The following is a 27,850-nucleotide window of genomic DNA, read 5'->3' as shown; positions in this document are numbered from 1 at the left end:
CGGCCCGCGCCCCCCCTTGCACCCAGCATTGCACTGCAGAGGCCCCGCTGGGGTGTGTGTCTTCCAGAGACACTGCCTTCTTCAGGAAGTCATCCTAAAAATAACTTCATTTAACTGGGCCGTTTTCTGAGTTGTTTCAGACTTGTCTCAGTCCAGTCTGAAAGCAGGATACTATTTCAAACAGATACAGTGAGCCTCGAACCTGATCACAAGGCATCTGTTACCCCATTTGGGCTGCTGGGAGTTGATAAGATTGCTTCCAATCGCACTGTGCGGTTAAGGCTGGAAAAGCCTTAGGTGCAGGAGACGGCAAAAAACAGCCAGCCAGAGCCTGAATACAGTTGTATAACTCTTGGTATCAAGGGTAGTACCAGAGAAGCAGGTTTGGGGGACAAAAGTCCAGGTGCCTCAGGCTGTCCCAGGAAGTAGACTGACCCCCCACTGGCAGGACAGGCTGCGTTCAGGACTCTGGCCTCCAGCCTGATGCCAGGCCCTGTGCATGCACCAGAGATGGGGGCAAAGGAGATACACAGATGTGAGGAGGGAGGGGAGGGGACTCGGCTACACTGCTCCCTTAGATGGAGCCACTGGGCGGATTTGGGAAAGGCCTGGGAGGGGGCAGAAGTAGGAGATGAGGTCCCCAGGAGTGGGGGGTAATCCAGGCAGATAGCACAGGTCAGGGTTGTTTAGGGGCCACAGTGGTAGGAGTTATTCGAGCACAGGGCCATTGGATTGGGTGGTGGGCTGAGGGGGGAGGTGGCAAGAGACTTCATGGAGAAAAGCCAAGTGCATGGCACCAAGGGATAGGACTGAGCCCTGTGGCCAGCAGAGACCCAGGCCCACAGGGAATGCAGTATGAGGAGGCCCCAGCAGGAGTGGGCCCTGAGCCCCATTGTGGATCTGGGACTGTTACATTCCAGTCCGTCCTCCACGGGTGTGCGAAACCTTCCTTGGTTGCAGCCGGTCTTGGTGTGGGCTCCCCGACAGGGGCCCTGTCACTGGGGCCTGTGCTAACAGAAGTAGGGGCCAGTGTGTTGCCCGGGTGTCCAGTCCTAACCTCCCACAGACTTTTGAAGTTAACCACACTCTTCTCAGTAGGATTCTCAGCATTTTTTTTCTCTCTCTCCCTCTCTCTCTCTCACAATGTGCTGTATGTTGGAACCACATTATTGCCTTCAAATTACTTAAGGACATGCTTTTAAAATGAAAAATAAAATCACCCGGAAACTGCCTGTGTGCGAGCAGCCAAGATGGTGATGGGGAACTCGGTGGTTTACAGAGCAGACTGCAGTGCCCCCCAACCTGGGTTTCCGTCCTCCCCTCCGCCTTCTCACGGTTCCCTCGGTCCTAGCAAACTTTTACTAGTCCTTCAGAGCCCAGCTCACACGTGACCTCCTCTGAAGCCTTTCCAAATCCGCTCTTCCGAGGAAAATTCACCTGTCCCTCCTGTTTTTCCAGAGTGTTCTGTTCAGAGCTCTGTTCAGTCTCTTGGCAGAACACCATATTTTATCTCTTTATGTTCTCCGTCCCTGACAAGACTGGCAGCGCTGCGAGGGCAGGTGCTCCGTAGGCCCTTCCGCAGGGCAAGCCCACCTCCGCTCAGCGAATGGCAGTGGCCCTCACGGTCATGCACGGCTCCTCTCCCCCAAACTGGGGACTCTGCCTGGAATGTGTACCTACAGGATCATGGGCACCCCCGAGCCCATCTCACTACTAACTAATGCACTCTCTTCCTCTCACCTCCCAGGGCCGACGAAATCGAAATGATCATGACGGACCTTGAAAGAGCAAACCAGGTAGGATGTTTGATAGCTTCAGGCATAAAATCGCAATAGCGTAGTCGTTCGTCTTCTTGGAAAATGCTTCTAAATTTGAAGGCCAGTTCTCATGTTTTTACATACAGCCATCAATGGTGACACTTTTCCTGATGTCTTGAGAAGTACATGAAAAGTCACAGGCAAACTCTTGGATGTGGCCCTCGCATCCTCGACATCCCCTGGTGAACGTCTACTGCAAAGCGACTACCCCTTGTTCTTTTTCTTAATTCATGTCCTCAACACCTGCCTCTGTTGGTGTGGCAGCTGTTACGCTGTGCAGCTCATACCCGTGGGTTATGCCGTAGAGAAGTCTGTCTCCCCTTCCACTGGGTTGAAGCCACTTGTCTGGAGAGGGCCTCCAGCCGACAACCTCCTCGTGGCTGGCACTTAGTTGGCACAGTGCCTTGTGGGAACTACCCTACACAGTGTCTGACATGAAGTAGGCATACAATATTGAGTGGCTCCAAATACTCAGTTGCCTAAAAAATTTGGCCACCTCGTAGAACCTCTCCCTTCCCCAAGGACTCTGTAGAATGCGAAAACATTTTGCTTCAGCAAATGGTACTGCTGTTTTGGAAAGAAAGAGGTGTCCCTATTTATTTTCTCTGTAGGGAGAAGCAGCTAAAGCCGTGATGCCGCTCAGCCCCAGAAGGCCACCAGTGATCCCCCCCCCCACTCAGTTTTAGGGCAGACACAAGCACAGGAGAGCTTAGCAGAGTGCCTCTGGGGCCCAGGCAAGCACAGCCCCCCACAGGGTCAAAGTCCTTCCTGGGTATGTGGTCTCCGCTTCCCACTTTTGGGAAGTTCCACAGCATGCCCACCCCTTGACTGGAATTGCTACCCAGACCGTGGCAAATGCAGAGAGTGTAGTTATCTGTTCTTTGACCAATAAAATCATCCTCAAGTCTATTGGAATGTGAAAAATTAGTTTATGCATAAGAATGGCCCAAGGAGATGTGTGGATTTCCTTTTTTCTTTAAGAAGAACTTTGTGGGTTCTGTGTCTCGCACCCAGACTCACCCCTGGGGATCCTGGGCCTGGCCCATGCAAAGGGCCCAGGAGAGAGAGGCATGGAGCGAAGCCCCGAGATAGCAGCTTCACATAACAGTTATCCTGGCAGTAGGAGGAAGAGCTGCCAATTCTCCAGTAACTAACTTTGTGCCTGGCTCTGTTCTAAGCACCTCACACGAAGAGTCACTTAAACCTCACCGCAGCCCACTGAGGTCAGTGCTCTTATGATCCCCACTGTGCAGATGCGGAAACCAAGGTCCATGTCTGGTCCTCGCAAGGCCAGTGCTGGAGCCTGTGCTGTCACCGGCTCTCTGGGGAGCAGGCACGGAACAAGGACCACCTTGGCCTTTCTTTCAGACCGGCTTGTTTCCAGGTGCACTCATCCACACAGCCCCCTGCTGTAAAAGCACTGCTTCTGCTTCACCTCACAGAGGTGCTGAAGTGTTTATTCACCTTTAGTTGCTAATTTACTTTGGGTCTTTGTTTTCACTCAGTTAGCACTGCTCAACTTGGCAGAAACCTTAACTCAAACGTAGTTACTGGCAGGAGTTAACCTTCTTTGTCACAGGATTGCCATTTGCATTTCTCAAATTTCCACCCCTCTCCGCCCACCCCCCCACCCCCGCACCCCAGGGCCAGTCATGGGAGTGCCTCCTCTTTTCAGGGCCCTTTGGGGTTAGTGATTGGCTAGGCAGATAGCTCTGTTCTGTGAGCTTCACATGCCGGCTCTGGCAGTCCCCAGGTTCTGACAGAGTTGGGCAGAGTTGATGCAGCTCTCATGGGCTGAGGCCACTTGGGTGGGTCTCTATTCTACGAGACACCAGACAGGACCACAGAGAAAGGTGCCACCTCCAAGTGACATTTTGAGGACATTGTGCTAAGGGGAGTAAGCGAGTCGTAGAAAGACAAACACTGCGATCCCCCTTGCACGAGGCCCCCAGAGCAGTCCCACTCACAGGCAGAGAGCGCGCGCTGAGTGCCAGGGGCCCGGGGAGCGGGGTGGGTGGCTGCTGTTCAGCGGGTACGGAGTTTCGGTTGGGAAAATGACAAGGTTGTGGAGACCGGTTGCCGGCAATGTAAATGTGATTAGCCGTGCTGAACTGTATGCTTAGAAATGGTTAAGATGGTGAATTTTATGTTATATGTATTTTGCCATAATTCAGTTTTAAGCGAGAGAAGGGAAAGGGAGGGAATGACAATTAGTACTTCCTTTGCAAGATAGTTTTGAAGATTAAAGGTGAGGTGCCTGGGTAAGAAGTGGATGTTTCCATAAATATTCACTCTATAGTTTCTAGAGAAGCAAAGATTTGGTGGGAGAATCACAAAGCCCTGTCCCCCACCCAGTACGGTGGGGTGTGGAAAGGCCTGGGACAGGTCTGCTAACAACCAGCGGGCACGAACAGCCCGACGTGGCTGCCGCAAGAAATTATTGCAACCTCAGGCTACATTAATAGAAACAGTTCCTAGAAAGAAGGAGGTAGAGATTCTACACCAACTGCAATAATTGGTCCATCCCCAGAGAATAAGAATTTCTCCTGGAAACCACACTAAAAAGAAGCCAGGTGCCCAGAGTTCATTCCAAGTCCCCTCCATGGCCAGAACATGGAAGGGACCCTAACACAAAAGACAGTGGGGTTTGGAGATATTCCTAATCTTTGGGGAGCAGGGAAAGAGGACAGAGGGACTTCTCACCAAGCACCAGGAACGTGGGATGTTAAATGATTTCACAAGGGAAGGCCTAGGGCTGAGGCAGGTGAATTCTGCCCTTGTAGCTCCTCAGGGCTATTCAGGAGAAGGGGTCTGCCCTTTTCATGGCTGAGTTCAGAGGCTGGTGGAAGGGGCACTCATGCTCAGTTCTGTCTGTCCAGAGGTGCCTAGAGCAGCCACCAAAGGGAGTGAGCTCCGGGAGCTGTGCAGGCAGATGCTGACCGACCCTTGCTGAGAGTATGAGACCGGGCGTCACACACAGAGTGAACTAAAAATTGAACTAGATGGCTCAGTGGGTCAACAAGGATGACTCATGAGGAAAAAAATCTTCCCTTGTGCTCAGGAGGACACGTTCCAGGCAGGCGAGGTGGGGCATAATGAGCTCTGGGTGTTTTGGACCATTCCATAGAGCTAGAACCAGGAGGTTCAGAGAGGAAGAGTGGACCCATAGGAAGGGATCCAGCTAGGTGTGTGGAGGACCTCATCCTGAGAACAGTGGAGAATCACAGGCGGAAGTATGATACCAGATGAGTTTTAGAAGGATCACTCTGGCTAAACATTAGAGAATATATGGGAGTAGAAAGACTGGAAGCCAGGGAAGCAGTAAGCAGCTGTTTTGATAGATCAGGGACAAGAAGACTTGGGCCTGAAATGAGGTGGTCCTGGGGGAGAGGAGGTGGAGGTGGGCTGGGCAGAGGGAGGGGTACCGGGGGCTGCACACCAGCGTGGGCCCAGCCCGCCATCTGGTTGAGCCGCCTTTCCCATTGGGAAATTCCCAGGAGGAACAATTTCCTAGTTCATTGGCATATAACATTATTTTTGCACGAGGTTTACAGCAGTGTTCTACCGAGACCTGAAGCTCTCTATTTTGTTGCTAAAGCGCTGGAGCTTCTGTTGTGGAGAAGTGGAAGAGTGATGCGCCACTGACCGTCAGTGAGGCCCAGGTTTCATTCACACCTGTTTAGTAAACGTCAGGGCATTTACATTAATACTGCCTCAACTGGTGACCATAAAGGTTCAGAACTTTTGAGGCTTCATAGGAAATAAGAAACCACAACTGTGCACTCTACAACCACATGAAACCTGTCTGTGGGCCTAGTAACTCGGTCAGCTCCTCTGGCTGCGCCTTCCCCGCCCCTCCTTGCAGAGCAGCCCTGATTTGAGTTGCCAGGGCCCAAAACCGCAGCAGGGGCAGGAAGAAGTTCTTTCAGGGAGTGGGCCTCCCCTCGCCAGCCTGCCTGACTCTTAAGGGGGGGCTACCCTAACAGAAGACCCTTTAGGTTGAGGTTATGTTGGAAACCACACTTTAACTTCACTGAAGAGACAGAATCAAATTTGAGAGAAATGCAAAGATCAAAAAGAACTCAGGGCAAAACATGGCCTTTTCTTTGACCAAGGCTTCTGTGTTCTGAGGGGGAGAGCATTTGAGTTTGAATTCCAGGTCTCCCACTTCCCATCCACGTGACCTGGAGCAGAGCCTCAGTCCCCCCAGCCCCTGCCTCCCCATCATAGACTGGGGTGATCACTTCCACCTCCGAGACAGCCCCGTTCATCAGACCCACATCCACATAGCAAATATTCATGAGTACCTGCTTGCGCTGTTGAGATGCAGCCCATCCCTGTGGGCACCTCCTAGGTGCTGAGGAGGTGCTGGTTTCACTCGGGCTCCTTGCCCATGGGAGAGCCATGTCTGTGTCTCTGGTCACTCCTTGGGCCTCCTGGGAACACTGTCTCTCTGTGTAATAACTGGACTCCCAGCCCATGTCAGGTGGGCCAGCAAGGCCTGAAGAGAGTCCTTGGGGCCACCCCTTGTGGCAGGAGGACACAGGGAAATTGGCTCTCCTGGCTTTCCTGAAACCATGATTCGGGCCATGACAAGCAAGGTTTCCATGGGTGGCCTGCCGTGGCTCCAGCTTTTGGCCTGGCAGACCTGAGAAAGAAATCCACGCCACTGTGCACTGCGTCCCAGAAACACAGGCAGCAGGTCCAAATGGGGACTCTGGTCACCGGTGCAGGGCCAGTTTGGGACACATGGCAGTAAATTTCTTGGTGGAGCTTTTGACCTCCTTCCTGCAGAATCACTGAAATGAGGTCACCTCGGGGCTCTAGCTCCTTCTTTACTTATCTTGTGTTTCCAGCACTTACTCTTCTCAGAAAAGTAAAGAAAGTAAGCAACAGCCAGCGAGAGAAGTCTCCCAGGAGAGCAGCCGAGGCTTGGCAAGGCACTATTCTCATCGTAGGGGTGGCGGCTAAATCACACCCAGGGCTGTTGCCAGCTGCCTGTGGGAGCCCTGGCTTAGGTCCCCAGGCTCTGCCTCTGGAGGGACAGGGGAGGAGGGGCCCCATCCACGGAAACAGGATTCAGTGTCTCTCATAGCAGCCACATCTCCATGTCTGAGGTTCCAAATCAGAAAACGCACCCAGGTTTTCCTCCTGTCACTGATTCCAGTTTCAGAAACAAGCATGTGTCACCTGGTTGGCCTGCAGGCATCAGGGAGATGAGAGACCCTGGAGACGAGTGGCACCACAGTGCTGGCCCGGCAGAGCGCCCTTGATTCCTGCTTTAGCTGCCAGACACGGGGCTAAACACACAACTACAGAATCGGCCATTCCCGTCCTGGTTTTATTTTTAATTGTTGAGCTTTGTCCATGTTTAGCTGCATAAACCACCTCAATTTATTTTGTTGGGGTTTTTTTTAATGAACTCAGGGTACAAAACCAAAATAAAATAAATTTGAAACAATCAAAAAGTTGCACTGGAGTAACCAAGTCAAGCCAAATGTGATGTAAGTCTGTGACCACCATGGGGAGGTCACAGAGCTACTCTGTACATGAACTTGGAAACTGAATAAAGTACAGAAGCTCTAGAGAAGTGAAGCAAACCAAAGGTGAAATCATTAACAGCTAGATTCCTTCTTCTGTGAGCCATGGGCCTTTGATGAGACAGCACTCTGCTCCGAACGGCTCAACGCCTGCCCGAGGTCCCAGTCGTGAACCCACCACCCAGGCCTGCCCGAGCCCTGGGATTCTGGAGCACTCCAAGCCAGTATTTCCGGGCAGGGTGGTTGGGGACACTGCTGCTTGGCTGCGACTAGAACAGCTTCTCCACCAGGCTGAGAAATATTTTTTCTAGTCAGTGAGACTAAAACTATGTCAAAATGCACCTTATTCCTGGCAGAGTCATGGAGACATTATGTCCAAGAGTTTAGCTAACTAGAAAGCAAAGAGTAAACTTTTCCGTAATATGACATGTTTATCAGCACATTTGGATATAACCCGGGGCAAGGGGATCTTTTCCACTGAAGAGGAGACTTTCCTGCAGTCAGCATGAACCAGAAATCACCCCTGCCAGCTTCACCTCACCCGTCATATTGCCGCCTTTCCTGACGGGTGCTTCTATTCTAGATTCTGTTTGGAGGAGAGAGGGTGGGAGGCAACTGGCCGAGCACAGACAGGCCTGGCCAGGTGCCATGTGAATTAGATTGAGTGCAATTCCAAGGGCTCCTGCAGAAGCAGGGCAGGCGGCCACCAGCACCACCCTGGGCAGAAGTAACTGCTCTTAGAAATATCCTAATTTGTCTGTATGCAGAACAGATAGGTTTGCACTGCCCTCACATGATTGCTTAAAGCTGCCAGGCCCATTCTTGTGCAGCTAGATTGATCAGCAAGTACTGGGGCAGGCTAACTTCTTGTTCTGTTTTTCGGTCTTTCTTAACAATCAGTAGACACATAACATCACACCACAGAATGCGAAAACACATGAAATAGCCCTGCTCAGCCAGGCTTTTCCTGTTAATCGTGTCTATTAGCAGAATGTAAGTCTGATAGAAAGAATAAGCATGATACTTCCCAGCCTGCAAGCCCAGTGTCAATTTAGCTACTGTTTCTTAACCATCATAGACTTTCATCTCAATTATAATTGTAAAATCAGGATGAGCCCATTAATAAAACACTTCTGAATGAGCTCTGTGTACAATATACTTCCTCGGGTGTTAATCCTTGTGAGGTCCGTGAGAGGGAGGTGGTGCTCCCACTTGGAGGTGGGAGGGTGGGAGTTTAGTAGCTTAGTTAGGTAACTTGCCCTGGTCCCTCTGTCCCACATGCCCAACCCTGCCCACTGCACCACAGTGCCCCCTCGGGTGGCAGGCACCAGGCTGACCTATTCTCACTATTCAATGGGAAATTCTGATTTGCTCTCCAGTGGCATTGGTTTGCTTGGCCAGGAATTACATGCAAATAATAGAAATGTCTACTCGTTTCTCTTTGCAACCCCTTCCTGCAGCCAGCTGCACTCCTCCCCATTCCCAGTGGGTCAGGGCCACCCTCCCGCCTCTGGCCCCAAGTCAGCCAGCTGGCTGGAATGCCAGCATCGGCATTAGAAAACTTTGTCGAGTGAAGGGTTAAATATGTTGAAATAAGCTTGGGCCTCACAAAAGAAGCAGCATTTACACCCTGTACATTTATGGAAATACTTGCAGAAGGAAAACAACCACAATATTGTGTGTGTTTTTAGGAAGAAAATAGCCAGTGTCTTTAATTCACTGTTTACCCGTGAGAATTACTCCCAGGAGTAATCCTGCAATAAAATCTTCTTGGTCTATGAGAATAGGAAGAAATTGAATCAAAAGACTCTATTTCCACTTGTATTTATTCAGTCTGGGAAATTCAGTGGGCCGGAGCATTACTATCAGCAGGGGATTCCTTGCTCCTAGCGTTAAATTACTGTCATAATCGCTCAATTATTTCTTCCTTGTACTGTTTAAAATAAAAATCCATCACATTCTGTGTTTTTTTTCCTAGCATTTATTAGGTTGAGTGTTTAGGAAAATCAATTATAGTCAGTCAGGCATGAATTGATGAATGTTCTTGTAATAATTGTCAGTTGTTAAACTGAATGTACTTTCTCTTCTCACCCTTTTCATTTCCTTCAGAGGGCAGAGGTGGCCCAGAGAGAGGCGGAGACCTTAAGGGAGCAGCTCTCATCAGCTAACCACTCTCTCCAGCTGGCCTCGCAGATCCAGAAGGCGCCGGACGTGGTGGGTAGCTGGGCCCTACGGGGACTCTGTCTGCCTGACATCTGTAACTCCGTATTGCAGCTGTTTTCTTCTTCTGCTTTTTAACGCCCATTTCTGGACTATTTTAAGCAGTACTACTGTCCTGGTGGGGAATGCTTTTAACAATTTGGGGATGAAGCTCACTAGAGTCTGAGGGAGAGTTTTACTGCTTATGCGTTGATGCTCTGTGGTCAGCGCAACACCCGCCCAGTGTGGAGGTGGAGACAGGTCCCATCACCAAAGGGAGCGTCTTCCTGGCTGGGCCTGTGGGGTAGCAGCTGGCAGCTGGGTGGGATCTGAAACTGGAGCTTCACCAAAATTACACGGGGAAATTGGGGGTATGGTCTTCTCTGGAATGTGTCTTTCCAGAGCGAGAAGAATTTTGTAATGAGCTTGGAAGGCCAAAGAGGTAATAAGGTGACATTCCCCTCCAAGTCCGTGTTATTGCCAGAGTCTTGCCTGAAATGTAGGTATTCTGGAGCCATATGTTCCAGCCCTTTGGCCTCTTGACTTTTTTTATATTAATTAAAATTGCTCTTAGTTGGAACTTTCCCAGCTTGACCGAGGCAGCTTAGAACTATCGGATTCCACACTCTTTCCCTCCATGTTGTGCAGTTACATGGAGCAGCGTATAGTTAAGACCTGGATATTGGAGCCACGCTCTGGGGCTCAGACCCCTGCTCTGCAGTTGTCAGCTCTGTGACTTTGGGCAATTCACTTGACCTCCCCAAGTCTCAGTTTCATCATCCGTTAAATGGGTTTTTACAAAGGTTTCAGAAATCTGAGCAAAGTGCTTAGAGTAAGACCTGACACAGAGTAAGCCCTCAGGAAACCTTAGCAATTACTCTTATTGTGGTTGGCATCATCATCCCTGATCCAGGGGCCCTGGTTTGGAAGCTCAGTTCTGTTTTATGCTTGTTTTGCACATCAGGGCAGTGAAACTTGCAGGCCTCAGTTTTCTTGTGTATAGCATGAGGAGTAAATGATCCCAAGAACCCTTCAGCTGTGACAGCCAATGGTGATGAGTGAATTGCACGCATAGATGTATGTTTGTTTGTTTGTTTGTTTGTTACATTAGAAGAGTTGCAGAGCTCTTACTGTGTGCCAGGGCGCATAGTGGACACTGGGAGAGCAAGGGGAAGGGACCAGGCCCTTCCCAGAGAGTGCACTTGCAAACCAGGCTCGCTCGCTGCTGTTGTCTGTTCATGTGTCAGTTTGGCAGCTGTCATTCCACCTCACCTACAAAGCGGGCGTTGTTACTCCTTTGTGCGGATGAAGAAGCAGGAGCTCCAGGAGTTTTAACCCCTTGCTCCAGAGCACTTGCTCAGTCCCTATGGCCAATCCAGGACTCGACTAGGGGGCCCTCTGCCACCTTAGAGTGGGAATTGAATCCAAATTATTCCTCAGGAACAAATCTAAAGCAAAGTTTTGGTGCCAGGACCCCTTTTAACAATGTTTTTGTTTTCTTTCTTTACATTAACATTAAGTAAAACATGATTTAAGTATCTTGGGATATAGGGCAGAGTCTTCTCCATTGCCTCCTTCATATTTCAAGCACTCTGGTTTTTATTTTACCTGAAATGCCCCCCGGGCTCTGTCAGCGTCCCCTCCTCCCAGGGTTCCCGCACTGGACCCAGCGTCTCGGCAGGAGGAGGCGCTAGAGACAGAGGGGCAGTAGCGCGGCTTCTCCCGGCCTTCGCAGTGGATCCTGGTCCTCTGGAGAACGTCATCCATCCTCATGTGTCCACACAGGGCTCCTGAGCTAAATGCCTCAATTGAAAGGATTTCTGGCACCATCCTGGACTGTGGCAACCAAAACATTTCAGACAGAAATGAATGTTTTTGCAGGAAGAGTAAGTTGCGGATCCTAGGGGTGCTTAAACACTTCATCATCGGCTAAGTGCAGTGTTTACATGGCACAGGTTCCGTGTTCCAGGAGCGGCCCTGCCAGCGGCCCTCGGGGGTTCGTTCCCACAGTCCATCAGCTCCAGGCAGCCAGGGAGCAAGTGCATGAAACTGGGCCAGCAGAATGGCTGTTGGGCTTGGCTGGCAGCACTCGAAAGAGAAATGGTAGACTCCATAGATCTGGCAAAGGCCAAAACCGATCTGCTGGGTGTCTTACGGGAATCGCAGGTTTTGGAAGGCCAGCTGCCCCTCAGCGAGTGCCTGCTCTGCGTTAAGGCTGGGCTGCGGCTTTATGGGGTTACTTCGTTTCTGCCTCGTGGCACCATGGTCATTAGAGGCAGGGTTTAGTATCTTCATTGTACAGGGAGGGGACATGAGAGGCCCAAAGGAATTAAAGAATTTGCCAAAGGTCACACAGCTAGAACATTATCAAGCTGGCATTTTGTCCTAAGTTTGTCCTACTCCAAACTCCACCTTTCTCCCCACATCCAGCCATCCCACCTCTGTGTACGTTAAATGGAACAGGGTATATGCAGGTCCTTCATCAGGTATTACAAACAATCATTATTAGTTCAGGGCTCTGGTGTACCACACCAGGCCACCTTCTTAAACCTAAATAAACAGTGGTATTAGAAAAACACACCTGTCTGTCTCTCAGGTGAATCTGTCGAGTGCACACACCACATAGATCCTGCCTCCTTCAGCCACTAGGAGTTGGCAGGAATAGAGGCGGCAACTCCTCTATTAGGAGGGGAGCATTACTCCGGGAGAGGAGTAAAGCTGAGGTTCCCGTTCCCTCATCCTTCCCCTGCTGGAGTAAATGAAACTAAGGTCAGCCTCGACTTCATGTATCTGTCTCGCAGGCTGGGGTCCTAGGCGCACCATCACTTCACAATCAGGCTTTCCTCACAGAGTCGCGATCCTGCATCTCATTCATACTTAATATGAAAATGGCTGCAGGATAAAAGAGGTGATTATCTGGCTTATGTCAGCCTGGATGTTCTGATCTCAGTAGGAAGACTCACTAGATAGTTACACAATCAGGATGTTTCACACAAGCAGGTTGGGGGAGAGGGGAGGCGAATGGGTTCACAGGGACAAAACTTAATGGATTACTACTCAGTAACTTCCGTTTTTAAGTTCATCTTTCCCCTTGGAAACACCCCCACCACTATCATCATTGTAAGCCCTTCTTTTTTTTTTTTTTTAATACAATGTTTTTAGACCCAACAAAGCATTTCCACGTTTCCTCTCCTGGCTCCAAGCCATCAGAGCCCCAGCTCCCCACCCCCACCCCACCCCACTGCCCCCGAGGACTGCAGGGCGCCCTTACAGGCCTTGGAGCCTGGAGACTCCGGACCTCGTTCTGGTGCCCACAGGGGAACGGGGCCTCTTTCACACTTGTTCACACTTGAAAAAAAGCCAGCCCCTCTCTTTAGGGGCTATAGGCTGAGCCAGGGCCCTGACCCCAAACACCTTCAGAATCACCAGGGAGTCCTGACCCCCTGAACCATGGTTTCCAGGGTGGGGCCCAGGACACACATGTTTTCTAAAGCCCTCAGATAATTCAGGTGCAGCTGAGTGGAGTCCTGGGTGGACAGAGGGAGCTCATTGTCCTGGCCCTCTGCAAATCTGTGGCTGCTTCACCTCTCAGGTAATTAGCTCAACAGCATCTGAGCCTCCTGACAGTGACCGCCCTGCATCCGTGAAGGCTGCCCCTCTCAGCACCTGTTCACCGCATTGTACAACTTCCTCTCTAGCTGTGCCCTTAGAGAGAAGGCCGGGTCACCCCCAGGCACAGGCCTCCGCCACCTCCTGCAGCCTGTTGGTCATTCCCAGGGCCCCTGCTCATTTCTCCCCTAGTTTCCCTGTGTGTCTTCACAACGGGATGAGGGTGCCCTCGTGTGTGAGAGGGGAGTAAGCCGCATTTGGGCTTAGAGTAGGGTGATCTTTTCTATTTCCAAGGCCTTACTAGTAACCTTGGGGTGTGCTACCTCATCTCATTTCGTTTATGCAGAACATGAATGATTTTTGCCACATTGTAAGTGAAGAGTCTTTGGTCCAGTTTCCTGAGTTAGTTGATGTGCCCAAGGTCCCTTGGTCAATGTGTGGCCAGGTCATAGCCGGCCTCAGGAGTTGAGCAGGCGGCCCTCTGGGACTGCCTGCCCCCAGGTTCTCCTCCTGGGCCCACAGCACTGAGAGCTGCAGTTTTTACATATACAGGATGGGGCTGAAGTAGGGTTACAGTTCTTCTATGGAAAATAATGCAATGATTAATAAATAATAATACAAGACTAAACTCTATTTCACATAGGACCATAAACCACTTTTGCCCCACCCTGTATTATTTGAGCCTCTTGTCCCTGATACAGTAATTTGAACTTGCCTGTTTAAATATCCAGATTGGCCCCGGCTGGTGTAGCTCAGTGGGTGGAGTGGGGGCCTCCACTGAGGCCCTTTGGCAAAACCAAAGGGCTGCGGGCCAGGTCCCCAGTTTGGGCCGTGTGAGAGGCAACCACACACTGATGTTTCTCTCCCTCTCTTTCTCCTTCTCTTCCCTTCTGTCTAAAAATAAGTACATAAACTCTTTAACAAAACAAAACAAAAAACCCAGATCGCCTTTTGACTTGTTTTACAGACTCTCTCCCTAAGGGCCCTTGAAAGAGTTTGTATGGCTGGCATCCCTCAGGTTGGAAACTTAATAAATAAGTTAAATTAGATACACGGTTCCTCCTATACCCACAGTGAGGCCAGCCTCCCTGAGTGCCACTGCCACTGAGTCCCCGCACCGCTCCCCCGGGCCTGCCGGCTCCTCTGGCAGGAGCCCGTCTCCCCGCCCTTTCCCACCGCTGTGCCCACCTGTGAAATGGAGCCCCTCTTCCTTCTGATGAGGCCCAGCAGCCTTTTCCTGCTGTGCCCTTCTCCCCTCCTCAGAGGGCACCTCCACCTGCTTCTCTCACTGCTGTCTCAGGCGCTAACCCCCTGGCGCTGCTGGAGGACGTGTCTTGGGCCCCCACCCAGTGTTTTCTAGGGCGGTGCTTCTCATTCTCTCTGTGGGAAAGGACAGTCTTGTTTTGATTTTTAAACTTCCAGTCTGTCATATACTAATGGTTTTATAAAAGACAGTTAAAATGTCACAGCACTGTTGAATTGCCATAAGCGTTTCTAAATACTTTCTCTCAGTTTCTTACTCTCAGTTGTTCTTTTTTTTTTTTAATATTTTATTTATTTATCTTTAGAGGAAAGGAGAGAGGGAGAGAAATATCAATGTGTGGTTGCTTCTTGTGCGTCCCCTGCTGGGAACTGGCCAACATGCAACCCAGGCATGTGCCCTGACTAGGAATCGAACCTTGATCCCTTGGTTCGCAGGCCCGCGCTCAATCCACTGAGCTACACCAGCCAGGGCTCAGTTGTTCTTGTCTGTGCACTGGCAACGGTTGTGAACTGGCACCTATCCTTGGAGCCAACGCTGACCTGAACTGGTCTGGACAGCCCGTGCCTTTTAAATAAGCTGGCACGAAGGTGCTGGGGTGGGGGAGGGCAGGGTCATGTGCAGATCTTCCAGAAGGCAGGACAAATGAAGATCTTCTTTTACGGTATTACACAAATCAAGGAAACAGAAAGGAGTCCCTTCTTTGCATGTAGAGGCCTTGGTGTCCTAGGAGGGAGATGTGGAAAATGATCTGTCTGAGCGACTGACGGCCCCAAAGGTGAAAAAGCCTGTGACAAGAACATCGTGCGTGGAGTGGCACGGCTGCCTCAGCCACCTGGGGCTGCAGCTCCCATTTTTCCACACTGGCGTGGGAATGACCGAGGCGGGAAGAGAGTGACTGCAGGCTGGCGGCCCTCCACGCTGCAGTGCGAGCCACCCCAGGCCTCTGCTGTCAGAGACCCCTGTGCGGTTCCATCTTCCAGGTCCTGTCAGCCACGCCCAGATGTGCACCTGCCCCGCAGAAAAGTTTTTAGAATTCTTTCAGGAGCCATTACTACTTTCAGAACTTGAAAAAAAAGTACTACTTTACCCCTGACAGGTATGGCTCAGTAGGGTGGGCATTGTCCCACAAACTGGAAGGTCGCTGGTTTGATTCCCAGTCAGGGCACATGCCTGGGTTGTGGGCCAGGTCCCCCAGTTGGGGGCGTGCGAGAGGCAACCACACATTGATGTTTCTTTCCCTCTTTCTCCTTCCCTTACCTTCTGTCTAAAAATAAATAAATACAATCTTCTTTTTCAAGGCTACCTTAATCCTTGGGAAGTGGAATTACAGATTTAACTTTTTCTTTTTTTTATACCTTTTCCCTGTTTTGCCTATTTTCCACTATGAATAAATTAGGGAAGGGGATAAGTTTTTAAAAAATATTAATCAGCATATGGCCCTGGCTGGTGTAGCTCAGTGGATTGAGCACGGGCCTGCGAACCACACAATGGCGGTTCTGGGTTGCAGGCCAGTTCCCAGCAGGAGACGCACAAAAGGCAATGACACATTGGTGTTTCTCTTCCTCTCTCTTTCCCTTCCCCTCTAAAGATAAACACATACAATCTTTAAAAAATATATATTAATCAGCATATGAATTTCTAAGCAGAGGGACTCCACAACGTGCATCTTCCACATCTTTTAACTCTTTTTGAATTGCTGACTCTGAAAATCAATTTGTCAAACAACACAACACCTAGAGGTAGTTTAGTGATGAGCCAAAAAGACATTAAATCCCATCTGGTAGGAGAAGATCAAAACGCTTTGGAACATTCCAGAGCCTTCCCATGTACCAGTCGCCTGGCTGAGGCAGTCATCCCCCAGCCACCAGCAGGGCCCTTTCTGTCACCTCCCTCAGATCTCTGCTCAGATATCACTGTCTCATGAGACTTTTCCTGACCATCTTATTAAAAACCCCATTTGCCTCTCAAGTCCGACCCCATGACCCCTTCTTGCTTCAGCTTTTCTCTGGCACTTATCACCACCCAACACACTTTGTGCTACTACTAAACACATTAGTGCATCTCACCTACCCACCCATCCCTGTGAAGAAAGGGTTTTCTACCCTCTTGTTCCCCACTGCGTGCCTGGTACTCATAAATGCTTGTCGAGTGGATGGATCGTGGTGGCAGCTCACTGTGCGGATGGAACAGTGGTGTAGGGAGGTCAGTCAGCTGCTCCAGTCCAAGCAGAGGCAGGAAATAAAGTCTGGCCGTGAGCTTACCATCACATCCTCCCATCTGCTGGTTTTGGCCACAGTTGACCATACACCTAACCCTGAGCACCTGCCTAAAGCTGGCGCAGTTTTGTCATTTCCTTTCTCCTTCCTAGGAGCAGGCCATAGAGGTGCTGACCCGCTCCAGCCTGGAAGTTGAGTTGGCCGCCAAAGAGCGGGAGATCGCCCAGCTGGTGGAGGACGTGCAGAGACTCCAGGCCAGCCTCACCAAGCTGCGGGAGAACTCAGCCAGCCAGATCTCCCAGCTCGAGCAGCAGCTGAGTGCCAAGAACAGCACACTCAAAGTAAGGGCACCATGGGGCCCGGCAGGCAAGGGAGGGTGGGATGCACACGCACACACCCTTTGTCTTTCTCCACGTGCGTCCCCAGAGGGAGCCTGGGTTCCGCTCGGTGGCCTGGCTCACCACTGACGCCCTGAGCTCTTCAGTGGGTTGCTTCTGCTCTCCAGCGTCTGGGACGCCTGATGGATGTAATAACCATGGCAGAGGCCTTATCTCCAAAGCTGCCTCCTTGGCCCTGCCTTGGTCCTTCCACATGGTATTATTTCTGTGGTCTGCAAAGATAACGGTTAAAATTCCATGTCCTTTAAAAGCAAAAATGACTCCTTGGATATTTCTCAGCCTGACCTCCAGCCATCAACACAGTTTTTGCCTCCAATGAGAACTGTAGAACAGGCATGGGGTTCCCCTGGGCACCTCGGTCAGAAGCGTGGGGTGAATAAGCTCTGTTAGACCCTTTTTTGGAGGGTACCACATCTAGAATTGTCAGTATGTCAGCCTGGAACCTCTGTGAATAGAGTCCTGGAGCCCAAGGAAGGGAGATGGACTTTGAACCCCCTCTGCTAGCTCCAGCCTGGGCAGCGCCTCCCTCTCGACCTACCATTTTTGCACGCAGCACTTGGTGGAAATCCCCGTCCTCAGTGCCCGCCTGCCCGCCCGCCCATGGCTCTGCTTCACCACCTGCGAACTGGGGCTGACAGAGCGGACCTGGAGATTCTGTGTGCTTATTGGGTTAGAGTGATTGTCAAGTCCGCAGGCCGTGTGCATAAACAAGCCATTAGAGGAGGCTGCCCTTGGGAAGACCCAGCACACTGAAATTTGGGCTTTCTTTGTGCCCTAAGAAAATGAAAGCAAGAGGCGCTCCAGACCCTGTGGGCCATGCTCTTAAGCTGCAGGACCACTTTTGGCCCCTCGGGCCTGTGCCGGACCACGGGCAGCCCAAAAGCTCATGGTTGGTCTCTTTCCTCCCAGAGGGAACCACAGCAGCCCAGACAAAAGCTAGCTCCTGGGGTTTCTCATAACCTCGTATCCCAAGGGCAGAACCTGAAACCTTTTTCATTATGTTAAAATATATGTATATATTATCTAATGTATTTTCAGTGTGTTGAAGTTACTGGTATAATTTGAAGATAGTCCTGGGACCCTCATAGCATGTCAGAGCCAGAAGGTCCTTCTCAGGGTGTCTTATTTGACCTTGAAGATACAGGATCAGCAAAGGCTCGGGGTCCCTGCTTCCAGGCCAGAGCAGTGCTCTGCCTGCCTTCCCTCCCCAGCCTGAGCCGTGCCCACTCGGGCCTCCTGCCCCAGCTCAGCTGCATTTGTGAGGTGCGTGAGTGAATGAGTGAGTGACTGCCAAGTGTAGTCATTGTACACTAAATAAGGTAGACTGAGACTAGTTATGAAAATGCCAAGACAACTTTTTCTTATATAAAGCAATTCCAGAATATAGTTAGGTTCATTTTGATTTTTTTTTTTAATTGAAATCTTTCTGCTCAACATTTGACCACATTTCTGACCCAGACCTCAGTAAGTTCCCAGCAAGCCTGTCCTCATGGCAGCTCACTGGCCTGACCCCACTGGCACAGGTGGGACCGCAGCTCTCCCTCACAGAGCACGGTGTGTCCCGAGAAAGGGTAGGCAAAGGGTTCTCCTTTGCCTCCTTGGGGCGGGTTTCCCCCACTGCCTGAGAGGCTGCCGGGGGCCTGGGCCCCTCGGGGAAGACGGTCCTGTGACTTCGAGGAGATGGTTGAGACCTGGTCACCTTTGTCATCAACCACGGCATCTATATCTTCAGTGTGTCTTTTTCTCCCATCAGCCCACCCAGAGAGTACCAGGGCTCATTTTTTATTTCTAGATTAAATCTAATTTTCTCATGTTACAGCCATTTCCGACCCCAGCACTGGCATTGTTATTAGATAATTCTCCCCTCTCTCCTCTGCTGCCATCGAAGGGTCTGACTCGAATGCATTCTGCCTGTGACTGCACGGGAGGGAGGCTGTAGACCTTACATTTTTTATTATAGAGCAATTTCTTCTAAATCAGTTAAGGTTTTAATGTTTGCCTTCACAAAAAATGAAACGCAGTTTTCACAAATTAATGTTCTTTATCCATATCTTGGGGGAATTCTTTAATACTGTGCAGTTAATGAAACAATTCAGCAATACTTCTTCCAAAATTATTGCTCCCTTATCTTCATCTGATCTAATAATCAAAACATATCCTCTAGTAACAAGACTTCTCTGATTTTAATTATCTTAACCCCTCATCGCCAGGAGTGGAGCTCTCCCCAGCATCGAACCCACACACAGGAGGCATTAGCCCTCCCCAAAGGAATAAGGTTAATTGAATGAGATACCTTCCCAGGGCTTTTTCCCCCCTAATGTGTATAATTTATAGTCGCAAGTCTAAACTAAGCAGCGATACAATTATTAGGAAAATATTTTATGAATGAGACTTGTCAGATTGACAGCCTGATGCTTTTGCAACTGGCTCCGGCCCAGCGCTGGGGGCCACGCAGAAGGAGCAGCAAGCCGCACCTGCACTTCCCCAGGCCTCTCCTCTCCTCTCCTCCCTCCCCCACCCTTCCTTGTTTTCCCCCCAGCCCTCTCCTTCTTGGACCACACTGGCCAGCTGTAGGGATTCTGGGACATTCTGTGCAGGATTCAAATTAGGATCTGTTCGAGGATACTGCAGCTTCTTGCTCTCTCACCATCTTGGAACTGCGGGTGCCTCACAAGAACATTAGCAGTCATCTCCAAGACAAACGCTAGTGACAGTCACCCGTGGGGTGTGGGAGGTAGGCCTCACAAGAATCTTGAGATAATTAAAGAGGGTTGAGCATGCAGGGGTTTCCCCGCCAGCACTTCTTGGTGGGGCACTCTGCAGGGGCACTCTGCAGGGGCGTGGACCTAGGGACTCATTGGTCGCCTTCTCTAGTACCCGATACTCTCCGTCTCTTTGCGATTGATATTTCTTCCCTTCCCTTAAACAACTGATTCATAATTTTTTGAGAATAAATTGACAGTTGGGTGTTTTCCAGTCTTTCCCTCCCTATATTCCACTTCATCGAGCCAAGTTCACCGTGAACACCTCATTCTCCACACGCAGTAGTATGTCCTCTGACCTTTGAAGAGACGTGGAAACAGACTCAGAAGTGGGAGATGTTCCTTCCTGCCCGTCCTGACATGTGCTTAAGCACAGTGCCACTTGTAGGGGATAATTCCATATCCGTAATTAATGAAGAACCCAGCTGCCGTTACCAGGCTGCTTTTCTGATGACTCTGTTCTGTAGTCTTCTGTTGGGACACTTTAAAGCAGGCAGTATAATTAAGCAGTCACCTGCACTATGCTCACTGTAGCACAGAAAGCAAAACTACCAAAAGCTTCAATTTAAAATGATACTGATAAGGCCCTGGCTGGTGTAGCTCAGTAGATTGAGCATAGGCCTGCAAACCAAAGGATTGTGGTTCGATTCCCAGTCAGGGCACACACCTGGGTTGCAGGCCAGTTCCCAGCAGGGGACACATGAGAGGCAACCATACATTGATATTTCTCTCCCTCTCTCCTTCCCTTCCCCTCTAAAGATAAGTAAATAAAATCTTTTTAAAAAATGATGCTTATAAGAAAAGTTAGTTAAAAGGATGGCAACCTCCCATAGGGAGAAATCACAGTTGTTGGCAGGTATTTTGGAATTACCTGCAGGACTGTCTCCAAACTGTGTGGCTCCCCTCTGCACCCCTCACCACACCTCCTGAGGTGCTGATAGGTCCTCTTGACCCACTGCAGAGCATGGTGTGTCCCGAGAAAGGGTAGGACAGGAAAAAAGACTGATGACTGCATCTCTAGAGTCACTCGGTGCCTTTCATTCTGGATGCTGCTTCTTTGGTTACATAAGTCTCCTCACCTGGCAGTGTGTTTACTCCGCACAGAGGCTGCCTTCGGTGATGTTTTAACAAGCATCTTATCGACGTCTCAGTGTATAAAGCTGTAACATCCACATCTCATTTGACACTCACGGAGCAAACAGGTATGATGGCCGCTGCCTTGTGGTGAAGGTCACTGAGGTTAGGAGAGGCCAGCACCCACTGAACACCAGGGAAACTTACCCTGGGTGGCATGAGTGCATCCTAGCATCAGCATCTCAAAAGCAGAGGAGGCCAGGGCTAAGCCTCCCAGAGCTGAGCCTCCCAGAACCGAGCCTCCCAGAACCTCGCCCTGGTTGGGCCTGGAAGGCTCTGCGAGCGGATCAGAGGGAAGGACAGAGTGAGCCTTCTGCAGGGAGGAGGAAGGGCAAAGGTCGCCACATTCGGGGAGCAGTGGCAAGGCCCTAAAGGAGGGGCCCCCAGGAAGCAATTTTGACAAAACCAGGGGGCCTGGTGCTGTAGGCCTCGAGGGCTGTGTTGGGGTTGGGGGAGGCTGGAGGTCACAGGTGTGCCCCTATGAAAGCACTGCAAACTAGCAGGTATTACTGGGGGGTTCACTCAGGGAGCTGATTACTGTGGGAATCTGTGATGCATCGTCTTGGAAAGACACACCTGCCTCTGGTCGCTTGGAGAGCTGACCCAGATGTTACACTAGCACAGTCCCAGCTTGCAGCACCCGTAACTGACCGTGACTGGTCTTGTCCAGGTGGCCTATTTGGACCAAGACCCCATGGTTTGTGATGACACTATTCCATGAGAAGGAGTTGGCTCCCATCTGCCCTGTGTCTGGGTCACACGTAGATCACAGCTTATAGAAGTTAGAGGTGACCTGTGACAGGGTTGCCTACAGGGGCTCCTCTTCTGTCCAGAGTCACACTTCTCCAGCCTGCGGCAAGCGCTCCGACCTAACCGCCACTCTCCCCACCAACCCCCTACCTGGCCCTGCAGTCTTCTGGCCTTTGTTTCGAGTTCTCAGCATCCATATGTGCATAGCTCCCTCCCAGCCATCTCTGGGCTCCTCCCCCTTGCACAGCATCAGTAGATTCAATATTTACATACATGCCACCTCTCAAGGAGAAACTGGGAACTGGAGTGGGTCCCCATTCAGGTGCACACTGCCCAGTCCTGGACCCCACAAGGGCTGTACCAACCCAAGGGGCTGTGCCTCAATGCCCTCCCCTGGACCAGGGAACTCAGTCACACTTACTCCGCTCTGAATGGTGGCCCCTTAGCACAGGGCCCCAGGTGAGGACCAGGGGTCACACGCTGACACCTGAGCTGTCAGTCTTCAGACAGCACTGCCAAGAGCCTGGTTCTGATCCCCTGGAGGAGAAAGGTGGAGCCATGTACACACTGGAATGCAGTCACCTCTCTGGCCCAGAGTTTGCTTTATTGCAGAGAAGTATTGCTGCCCTCACCTCGATACTGGAAAATGATGCCTTCCCAAGGGTCTTTGCATTAGTCTCCCATGCCAGAGGTCCCTGAATTTCGTATCCCTAGATACAGAAAGCCCTGTGTTATAACTTGACTAGGACAGACATCTTTTATAAATGCAGTGCCTAATTTTCCGCACCCCAAAATACTTTGCATTTTAAATTAAATGTCCTTATTGTTTGACTCTTAGCCAGGATTTTAAGAACTTCATATAGATAACTCTTCTAGGAATTCAAGAAACATTTGATGAGCAGCTACTAAGTTCCTGGAACTACATACATGCTCTCTATTATCAAATGTATGTGACCTATATTATAAAACAGTCATGTTTGAGGGGCATTTGGCAGCCTGCATTTGCTTGCCCTACTTTTTCTCACTGCTGTTATTTGAAAACCCTCCCCATTTTTCACATGAGGGGCACAAAGGTCACACTCAGCCAGAACAGAGCTGGGCTAGCAACCTGTTTCGGACACTTGGCCATGTCTCATGTGTCGGTGTAAAACCCACATGTGTTCTTACATAAGTACCTTTTCAGGAGGATAATCTGGTTTCCAAATTCTGCATTTGTGGCACAGAATCTGGAACTGCCTTTCCTGCCATCAGCATTTAACAGTCAAAATTGCTCCCAGTACCTGTGTTCCTTCTCCATGGACCTGCCATAGGACAGTGGGGACACTGGGAGGTGACAAATTGGGATGTGGAGAGCTTCATAAACAGGCCCTAGATTCAGAACCACTGAGTCTCCCCAGAAACAGTTCAGTCATATTCAGGATCCCCCACCAAGGACAAAGTAATAATAACCAGAGTAACGATAATACCTGCCCTCACGAGTGCTCTGCTGTGTGCCGAGTGCCACACTAAGCACTTAATAAGGCATTACTGCACGTGAAAGTGCTGTACTTTATGCAGCACTACCCCCGTTTACAGGTGGACACACTGAGGCTTAGAGAAGTGAAGTGTCTTGTTGAAGGTCGCCCTGCCTCTGCGCGGCTCCACCCCACCGGCCAGGCTCAGAGCGCAGGCTCTCCACAGGCACTGGCCTGGCCTCAGCACACAAGCCTTTCGCTTCCTCCCGGAATTGCTGCCAGCAGGTCTGATCATAGAACTCAGTGATTCTTTTTCTTTCTTTGTGCAGACAGTTTGCCTCTGCAGGGTGTTGCAACAATTAAGTAAGACAGCAGGATGCAGAACCAAGTGTAGAATGGGGCCCACCCGATGAGTGTGAGCAAAATCTGAAAGAAGAGTCTTTCTCCAGCGAGAATGACAGACCGGAGCATCTGTTGCCCTTTCCAGATTGAGTCTTCAAAAGTAGACTTTCCAAGTTCTCAGCAAAGAGTTTCAGGTCAAAGAACCAAGCGGAGGGTGCTCGGTCTTTGTGCCGTGATGGGTATCCTCAGCCTTAGAGCCAGTGCTCAGCCCCGTGCCTCCTGCTTCGTGCTCTGCGGGGACTTCCGTGAGGACGAGCTGAAAGTTCTCAGGTCGGGACAAGCTTTGTCAGACCTCTATCCATTTGTTCCCCCAGTGAGCCAGAGACATCACTAGAGATTTACAAGCATGGTCTTGGGTTCTTAATTAAGCCGCCCCTAAGTAGGTGGCGGAAATTCCAGTGGAAGCAATGTAGTTCCCTGTGCATACTTACATGCAGCCAAATCGCAGGCTGTGGTCCTAAAGCCTTCTGATCAGGGCCCATCTCGGGTCCGCAGAAAAGGCCTGCAGCTGTGCGCTCAGGGAGAGGAACTGGGACTTGGCAGTGATGATGGTCCAGCATCCAAGGCCCCACAGTGCCAACATCTGCACCGTGTCCTTGCCTTGTGCCCTGAAGCTCAACCCTTTAAGGTAATTGCTGCTATCATGTTTTACAGATGACAAGTTCATTAACATGTCCAAAGTTACCCAGCTTATAAGGGACAGAATTGACTCCAGGTTCAATGCCATTCTGAGTTCTGAAGTGCCCCATATTTCCTCCTCTCACTGCCTTTCTTCCTTTCTCCTGATCTCTGAACATGACCACGTTTTATGTGTGTTTCGTGTCCAGCATCAGTGAATTCCTCAGTCTGAAAAGTGTTTCAGTGTCCCAGCTGTGGTGGATAATCTTTTGTTAGGGAAGGCTGGCACATTAGTGCTTCCTGCTATTCCACTATAGGGAGAAGAATGAAATCATCACTTTTTCATGAGCACCTTCTGAGAATCTTTTGTCGGGAAATGAGTGCATGCTCCCCCTGTTTGATTATGGCTCAGAAACCATTATAATACGTAACATTGGCAAGAGGTCTTAAAAAGGAACTAGGACAGCGCAATTTTACGCGATGGAAAATACACAAAACTGCCAGGAAACGCAATAGAAAAGATGGACTAAATGAATTTTGTTTACAGAACAGTGAATCCTTGAAACAGTGAACAGGGTGGGATTCAGGTAAATGTCCAGGCTGCTGGCCAGAGGAGCACCTCCTCCCACGACTCTAGAATGTTCCCGGTTGGCTTTGAACCGTGATCGTTGTTTTGGCCGGTCACGCAGGTGGCAACTGGAAGCCCTGTAGATGGGAAGGTGCTTTGATTCAGGCACTGGAATTTGTTCGCTCCAGGCTTGAAAATAGCTAAATCATTAGAAACCACCCCCACCCTCCAACAGGCTGGGTCTTCATGTTTTATATTAAGCTGCCTTATTTCCCCCAGAGCTCCGTTTGGGGGAGAAAAAAGCAAACTAGTCCAAAACACCTTTGTAACAGGAAGCACCTCTGCTGTCTAGCCTATGCCAAAGGCCCTTCCAGCAAGCGGGCCTGCGGAGCTTGTGCAGACCAGTTCCCCGAATGCCGCGGGGGCGTGCAGACTTCACTGGAGCGCGTCGGAGCGTCATCCCACCCGGGAAACATGCTGTCACCCTTGGAGCCCCCGGGGCCGGAGTCCCTACTTTTCCTCTGAAGGGCCATCAGGGGGTCCTGTGTCCTTCTGCAGCCCTGCTGGCCCCCGAACAGGCCTCCACCGGTGCTTTTTCCTGGTGCCTGTCTGATGGCCATCTCAACAACAAAGGCGTTCACAGCTTCCATTTGCAGAATTCCACCAAAGGCGTCGGCAACTGAGCATATGCATCAGCGAGCCAAACATATTCTGTTCAAAATACTAGGAGAGATTCTCTTCATTCTGTTTGCCATTTCATGGTATTCCTACAAAATGACCTTTTCCTTGTTGTTTTCCACATCTTATCTTACAGCCTTATGTTGCTGTGTGTGTGTGAGTGTGTGAGAGAGAGAATGCCTGTGTCCGCTGACATGCATGCTCACAGCAGAGCAGAGAGTGACCACCAGACAATTTACAGGGAATGTAGTCAGTGAAGTCTGTTTAGTCCACTCAGGCTGCAATAATAGGGCACCATAGACTGGGGCACTTACAGAGAACACTCATTTCTCACAGTTCTGGAGGCTGGGAAGTCCAAGATCAAGACACTAGCACGCTTGGTGTCTGGTGAGAGTTCCCTTCCTGACTGCCTTCTCGCTTTGTCTTCCCAGGGCAGCATCAGATAGGCACGGGAGGTCTCTGGGACCTCTCTGAGGGCACTGATCCCACTCCTGAGGGCCCCACCCTCATGAGCAAACCACCCCCAAAGGCCCCGTGTCTGGATAGCCTCACAGAGGGAGTCGGGATCTCAACGTAGTTATACACCAGGAAGGGGAGGGAAGACACCAACACTCAGTTCACAGCAGAGTCCATTGACCTATTTCAGTCATGGCAACTAAAAAAACTCTTCTCTGTTTTCAGCAACTGGAAGAAAAACTCAAAGGACAGGCTGACTATGAAGAGGTAAAGAAAGAACTAAAGTAAGTGTGGAGATGCCTGCTCAGCCACTCACGAGCCAGAGCTCACTGGGGACATTTGCTAAGAAATTCCTTCTAAGTGGCAGCGAGGGGGCAACCCCAGGTCCTAGGTCTTGGCCTCAGCAGATGCTGCTCCATGGGGCGGGCCCAGGGCTGCCCAGGCTGTGGGCGCTCACACATAGGCATGTGCCTGGGTCCTCTGGACTTTTTATGGAGCTGTGCGTTTAAGTAAACCAGTATGCACAGAATCAAGGCAGACATCACTGTTTTAGAAATGACAAAATACAAGCTTGTTGTTCAGCTGTAAGTTCCCCCAAGCAGAAGCAGAGCAAAGCAGGGAAACATTTTCCAGGCGAAGAGTGCACCTGGCCTCACACCTCCCTGGGCACCAAGACTCCAAGACTTTCTTCCCCCGACCTCCAACTCCCTGTCTGAGGGAGGGCATCCGGGCATTGTCCCTTCAGTGCTAATTTACATACTTAAGCTTAGACATTTCCTCCTTAGGCCCCACCACCCGGCCTGATCCTCATGCCTCCTATTCTTTCCCCAGAGCGTACCCTTGGTCCTTCTGCAGCTCCCAGGCTCTGATCCCTAACCTGTTCCCCAATTCTAGCACACTCCAAGTCCATGGCCTCTTCCACTAGCCTGGAGTTCATGGGCACCCCACTATAGAGCACACAGCCCCCTCATCCTCCTGCCTGGCCTCACAGAGTCTCCCCTGCCCATCCTCCACCTCTACAGCCAGGTTATCAAATCCTGCAAGGAAGTCACTGGTGTATTGACTGGGTCCCTACAGGCTTTTATTTCCCCTGCTGTTTGTGGGCTTCGTGCTGCCCCAGGGATCCCTCTATACCCTCAGCAGCCTCCTCTGTCCTCACCTGAGCCCTGACCCGCCCCAGCAGCCATCCTGGTGCTCTGCCCACAGAGGAGACAGACATCCTGTATCTTTCCCCTTTGCCTCGAAATCACTGCTTCTGTCCTTGGCTTCTCCTCCAAATTCTCCAGGCTGAGTCCTCCACCTGCACCCTGGCTCCCTTCCTACTCCTTCCTGCTACTCTGTCAGCTCATTTCTCTCTTGCTGACATTTTTAATTTCTCCTTTTAAAATAAGCATACACCAACCAACTCTCCATGCTGTTATTTGTATTCTCAATTCTGTTCCCTCGGGTTTGCTAGAAAAGCACAATACAAGGCCCCTTGGACCTTCTTGCCACCATGTCCAGGCGAGACATGTCCTCCCCTCAGTCATGACCTCCGCCAGCCTCCCTGATGAGGTGCCTCCAGGCCCAGTCCTCCGCACTCTCTCCCACTGCCCACACCCAGCCTCTGCCGGACCTTCTTGGACAGTCCCTCAACCTCTCTACAGCTCCAGCTTCTTCAAGCTCTATTTTTTTTTTTTTTAACCTGGTGGACCTTCTGTACCTGCCTCTGTGTCACAGTCTTCTTCCCATTTCCTCTTTGTCCCCCTTCAAAAGAAAGAAAGTAAGTGTATGCTGTCTGCTAGTGTGGAATCAGAGGCACTTGGGCCTCCACTCGGAGCTTTCCTCCATCCCCAAGGCTCCTTGACTCTAGCCTGCAGCGCGTCCCTGGTCTGGTCCTCCCATTAATCAGCCTGCCTCGCTGGCCCCACCTCCTTCCACAGCACCCTTCCCGCCTTCCTGCTGCCCTTTTGTCTCATCTGCACGACCCAGCCCCCACTACTAAC

The 27,850-nt window shown here is 50.6% G+C and overlaps 1 protein-coding gene across 8 annotated transcripts in view; it reads left to right on the top strand.

Annotated features, from left to right (window-relative positions):
- The window catches only part of CUX1 (cut like homeobox 1), a 362,320-nt gene that overhangs the window by 257,258 nt on the left and 77,212 nt on the right, over positions 1 to 27,850 (top strand). For 4 of the 8 annotated variants that reach the window (XM_037139194.2, XM_037139191.2, XM_037139189.2 and 1 more), the window contains exons 9-12: positions 1,748 to 1,796; positions 9,467 to 9,571; positions 16,798 to 16,986; positions 26,091 to 26,149. In XM_037139194.2, coding sequence (XP_036995089.2) covers positions 1,748 to 1,796; positions 9,467 to 9,571; positions 16,798 to 16,986; positions 26,091 to 26,149 — 402 coding nt within the window. The remainder of the gene's footprint in view (positions 1 to 1,747; positions 1,797 to 9,466; positions 9,572 to 16,797; positions 16,987 to 26,090; positions 26,150 to 27,850) is intronic. The other 4 variants (XM_037139195.2, XM_037139190.2, XM_037139193.2 and 1 more) reach the window with 2 other exon arrangements.

The sequence above is a fragment of the Artibeus jamaicensis genome, unplaced genomic scaffold (assembly GCF_021234435.1).
Source record: "Artibeus jamaicensis isolate MK-2021 breed Jamaican fruit bat unplaced genomic scaffold, CSHL_Jam_final contig_956, whole genome shotgun sequence".
NCBI lineage: Eukaryota > Metazoa > Chordata > Mammalia > Chiroptera > Phyllostomidae > Artibeus > Artibeus jamaicensis.
Note: the sequence above shows the minus strand (reverse complement) of the source record. Positions and strands in the feature narration are given on the sequence as shown.